This window comes from Engraulis encrasicolus, chromosome 7 (genome assembly GCF_034702125.1).
Source record: "Engraulis encrasicolus isolate BLACKSEA-1 chromosome 7, IST_EnEncr_1.0, whole genome shotgun sequence".
Lineage (NCBI taxonomy): Eukaryota > Metazoa > Chordata > Actinopteri > Clupeiformes > Engraulidae > Engraulis > Engraulis encrasicolus.
Window position 1 is genome coordinate 8,508,180 of NC_085863.1, and position 5,000 is coordinate 8,513,179.

General features: G+C 44.1%; 1 protein-coding gene across 13 annotated transcripts in view; it reads right to left on the reverse strand.

Annotated features, from left to right (window-relative positions):
• The window catches only part of phldb2a (pleckstrin homology-like domain, family B, member 2a), a 93,319-nt gene that overhangs the window by 1,080 nt on the left and 87,239 nt on the right, over positions 1 to 5,000 (reverse strand). For all 13 annotated transcript variants that reach the window (XM_063202774.1, XM_063202775.1, XM_063202777.1 and 10 more), the window contains 3 exons: positions 4,970 to 5,000; positions 4,520 to 4,605; positions 1 to 2,589 (listed from right to left, as the gene is read on the reverse strand). The exon at positions 1 to 2,589 is cut by the window's left edge and continues 1,080 nt beyond it; the exon at positions 4,970 to 5,000 is cut by the window's right edge and continues 189 nt beyond it. In XM_063202774.1, coding sequence (XP_063058844.1) covers positions 2,449 to 2,589; positions 4,520 to 4,605; positions 4,970 to 5,000 — 258 coding nt within the window. In that variant the 3' untranslated portion in view covers positions 1 to 2,448. The remainder of the gene's footprint in view (positions 2,590 to 4,519; positions 4,606 to 4,969) is intronic.

The window sequence follows — 5,000 nt, forward strand, 5'->3', positions numbered from 1 at the left end:
GCCTTTAAACCAGACCGCCGAGCCTGTCTACTCTAGACAGTACTCAGTAATAGTGTGTGCAAATTAGAGTCAGACATGCTGTACCATTACTCCCCCCTGCTGGATGATCTCAGTATCACAGCCTGCTCGAGCCCAGCAAGCAGTCACAATGACACAATAAGGTCACACATCTGGGATGCATCTAAGCTGCTGCTCAGAGACCCATTGGAAATATAAACACTGTGTCAATTACACAGCCTGGAGAGAATACAACATTTGGAAAATGTTTCTTTTTTTATACATTCGCAGTCACAGCTGCACAACGGTTAAGGCAAAAGAGCGTGTTTTCTAGTGTTGAAAGGCATGAGTCAGATGGGGCGGTCAACATCTTGACCTACATCACCATCTTGAATAACTGGGATCCTGAGCGCTGATAAGGCACGTGGCACACAGGCATCTTGGAAAAGCACACACATACACACACAGACATACACACGACACTCACACACAGACATACACTCGACACTCACACACAGACGTGCACACTCTCACGGACAACACCCACGCATGCGCGCCACGACACACACACACACACACACACACACACACAAATATGCAGAGGACTACCTTGATGGCTTGTGTTGCGTGGGTATTTTCTGTCCATTCTTTACTTTTAGACAGACTCTGAATATTTACAAAAATGTGGCCCTGTCCGAACAAAGCTTCAGACACACGTCCACGTTCAAATAACAAAGGCAAACACTTAGTATACATACCTGAGGACATATTGGAGGCCATGTGTTATGTGCTCTTGTGGTGAGTCAATGTTCCCACCAACTCATATGTTTACATTTTGCCCCCTGAAGGTTGTCAAAATAATTACAACTATTTTCACCGTGTTTTTGTTGTACCCTTAACAAGAGAAGAGACGTTACCCAAACGCCATGTCATGACAGAGTGCAGTTCTTAGTGCTAATTCAACACTTGAAGAGCCAAATTCACACTTTGTGAATACTCAGTCATGCTGTTGAATTAACACTGTAAAATGTACTGAGTTTCTAACTCTTCTGTAATATGTGCACGGCATGTGAAAAATGGTGTAAAGGAATGTGTCGTGTTCTGGCGAGCTGGCTGGCTATTGCTCTATTGAACCTCAGAAAATATTTATTAGATATGCGGTTTACATCGCTACATAAGATATGCTGGCCACACATTGTCAACCTCATTCACCCACACATCCAAAGAATTTATAGGATGTAAGCGAAAGGATTTCTTCCTGGAGTTCTGAAAAGTATTTAGTGATCTCGAGAGGTATAATCTCTTCAGAGGAACAAACTCCAAGAAGGAAGAAGCCCACTTGCTTTAACCTAAGGCCTGGGACATGCTGGCTGCAGGATACATGTGCACGGGCACATTGCATTGCCATGCATATTTTATGCCAATTTTGCGCGAGGAAGAACACCTGACACAAGGTACGCAGATGTATTCATACATACAGTACAATAGTGACAAAACCGTGAGTGGCGATCTTGTGAGCTTCTTTGCTGAGTAGCATCAAACAATGGTGGAAGACATTAATGAGAGCCCCGTTGGCTATCTGCCCACTAGATCAGGGTTTCCCAAACTGTGGTGCGTGTACCCCTGGGGATGCGCGGCCTGCCATAAGGGGGTGCACGAGCTGAATAGAGCAATGGTGGATATGTGAATTTTTATCTAGCATTAATGAACATTAAGTAGTTTTTAATAGTATGGTGCATTATATGCTGGAAGGGTCCATCTGAAGTGTAGTTTAGTTCCAAGACTATTGGAAGAGAGGATTCCCCAAAACAACTGTGCATAATGTGCAGTGAATGAGCAGTGAATCCATACTTGCGCGGCCATCAGCACACCAAAATATTCACTCAGGGGGTGCGCGAACCACATTGAAATGTACAAGGGGGTTGCGCAGAGAAAAAAGTTTGGGAACCTCTGCACTAGATGATACCTCCAGTATCGTGCCAAAGTGCTCTGGTCGTCCTGAAGCAAGTATATGCGCCCGGTCGCACACGGTTGCATGTGTAATTTAAGGCACACAGCAAGCATATCTGAAAAGAAAATAAAGGTCCGGAACACTGTTAAATGCCCCCAAAGATTTAGTGCCATTAAATCTTTGGGAGCATTTAACAGTGTTGCGGACCTTTATTTTCTTTTCAGTTATCTTACGTTTGGTCCAGCACCTGTGCCACTGATGTGCGTGCATTCTTTGACTTTCTACGCAGCAAGCATATTCCTGGCTTAACTCTTTGGACAGCATGATCTGTATGGATGAATGAGAATCTTCACAGACATAGGACGTGATGATGTAAACCAACACACCTACACCTACACCTACACACACACACAATCAGTCTTTTGGTCACACTTCTTAGTTTAGATGATCTCTTCATTCGTAGTGCTTGATGAGGGGGTTGGTGTTGGTGTGTGTGCGTGTCACACCAGGAAGTGAGTGTATCCCTCCGCCCCGGTGACGATGACGTCCATCCAGATGCGCATGGCCTCGGCTGAGGGGGCCACCATGTAGTACACGCGGTCCTGCGTCTTCACGCTGAACGTCAGGGACGGGTTGGGACTCTGCAGCGTGCAAGAGAAGAAAGTACAGTCAGAGAGAGTAGAGAGAGAGAGGTTCCATTGGCCCATTGTTTCCGGGTTCTATTATCGCAAGGGAAATCCCCCTTTAGGCAGACCTAAGGACTGTTCTATTCATTCTAGGAGCATTATGACACGCCCCTTTAGGCAGACCGGAACCTGGTCATGTTAGGTGCCCATAGCAACCTATTACATTGGCATATCTCTTTATACTTAAAGAATCCCTGGTAGAGAGTCACTGTTGTGTTTATATTCATATTGCAGCTTGTAAATGCATCGATAGGATGGGACTGTATTCAATAGAAAATGGAGTGAGAAATACGGTGCACTTTGTGACTCATTCATACACTGTTAAAAGTTAACTTTAGATGAGCTTCTGAATTATGTCGGGCAATTAATCAAAAAAATTAATCAAGGTAGCAATCGAATGTTTCAATGATGAAGAACATGACTAGTCATCTTATTTAACATTGTGTACTGTAACCGTTTTATTCACACACTGTTGAATTGTGATTTGTATATTACAGTAATTTGCCACAAGCACTAGAGGGCGCAAGTGATTACATAGTTATTGTACTGCCACACAGGAGGTCATTAGTGTGTACAATCATCTGTTGTCTAAATGTTTGTGGATGTTAAAATGTCCACAGAAACTGCACCATGACAGGGACTGAAACGATTTTCTGAAATGAGGGGCAACGAAACTGTTAATTCTGATGAACTTTGTTGAAAGGGGGAGAAGAGTTGCCCCAACCGTCTTTGAACCCAGGCCACCGGATACCAAATGCGTGCTCTGACCACTACACTGCCCTACAAAGAAAAAAGGCAGTTACTGCGCAGAGCTCAAAACTGAGTCAGTTGACTTTATTATCCCAGATGGGAAATTCAAATGGTCAAGGTGCGTATAAGTACAGTACAGAACATTCAGACAGGGTAGACAAGACTTAAAAAACAGATAAATAAGTAAAACAATGAAATACCCCCCCCCCACACACACACACACACACACACGCACACACCACCGCAGTGTGTGTGTGTGTGTGTCTTTCATTAACAATTCTGATTGCAGAGGGAACAAATGACTTACTGAACCTGGTTGTTCTTATTCTACTTTGTAGTAGCCTACCTTGCCAAGTTGACTTGACTGAAATCTGTTATGTAAAGGGTGGGTAGTGTCTGCAAGAATGCTTTCAGCCTTGTGTAGTATGATATCTTGGAACAGCTGAGCAGCTGATGTTCAATTGCATCCAATTATTCTACTAGCTGTTTTAATAATCCTTTGTAATTTATGTCAGCGAGTCGACCCCACTAATGGTCACTTCTTCATCACACTACTGCTCCCTTCAGGAAGTGAACCCTTAGGGCCTCCACACACCAGTTCCAACAGTGTCCACAGCACTGCCAGAGAGAGTAGAGAGAGAGAGGTTCCATTCGCTCATTGTTTCCGGGTTCTATTATTGCAAGGGGGAGGGGGGGAAATCCCCCTTTAGGCAGACCTAGGCAGACCTAAGGACTGTTCTATTCAATGCTAGGAGCATTATGACACGCCCCTTTAGGCAGACCGGAACCTGGTCATGTTAGGTGCCCATAGCAACCTATTACATTGGCATATCTCTATATACTTAAAGAATCTCTGGCACTGCTCTGCCAACGTTTGATTCCACTGTTTTCAATGCAACCCCGCACACTGGCGCCGATGTCCGCGGGTGTCGGCTGCCGATTAGGGATGAGTTCTATTTTGTCAGAGCCACCCATTGATTATCCATGCTCTGCTGTGGTGAAATTGTGTGCACGCCGGGTAACCGGGATTGTCAAAACCATAAATAGTGCTCCGTGGTGCTGTCGGAACCGGAGTGCCGGAGTACACTTCACACACTACATCCGATTCCAAGACTTGTGAGAGAGGATTGCGTACCTTGTGTGCGTTCTTCAGGTGATCGTAGTAGACCTCCTCAATGGCCTGGAAGTAGATGACACCCTTCATCTTGGTCTCGTGTTTATCTGCAACATAAACACAACAAAACTTTTAGTGGGTCCATGACATCAAGAAACTAAAACTAGATAAAAAAGTAAATAAAAAAGTAGATAAAAACTAGATAAAAATTAGATAAAAACTAGATAAAACCCATATTGTGCTAAGGCACCACTAATGCTTTACTGTCCAATCCAAAATAAAAGCAAAAAGGCCATAAAAGTATCTCTCCCTACAACTCCATCCATGACTGAAGTGCCCTTCAGCAAGGCATCTAACCAAAATGCTCCAGGGACTTTAACAAATATGTCAGCTCAGTGTAGTGTAATGTAAAGTAATGTAACAATAGCCAAAACCAGCAGCAGAAAGTAACTGTAACTGTAATTGTCTCACCTGCAAAGTAGGCCAGGGTGCGTCGGTTGCG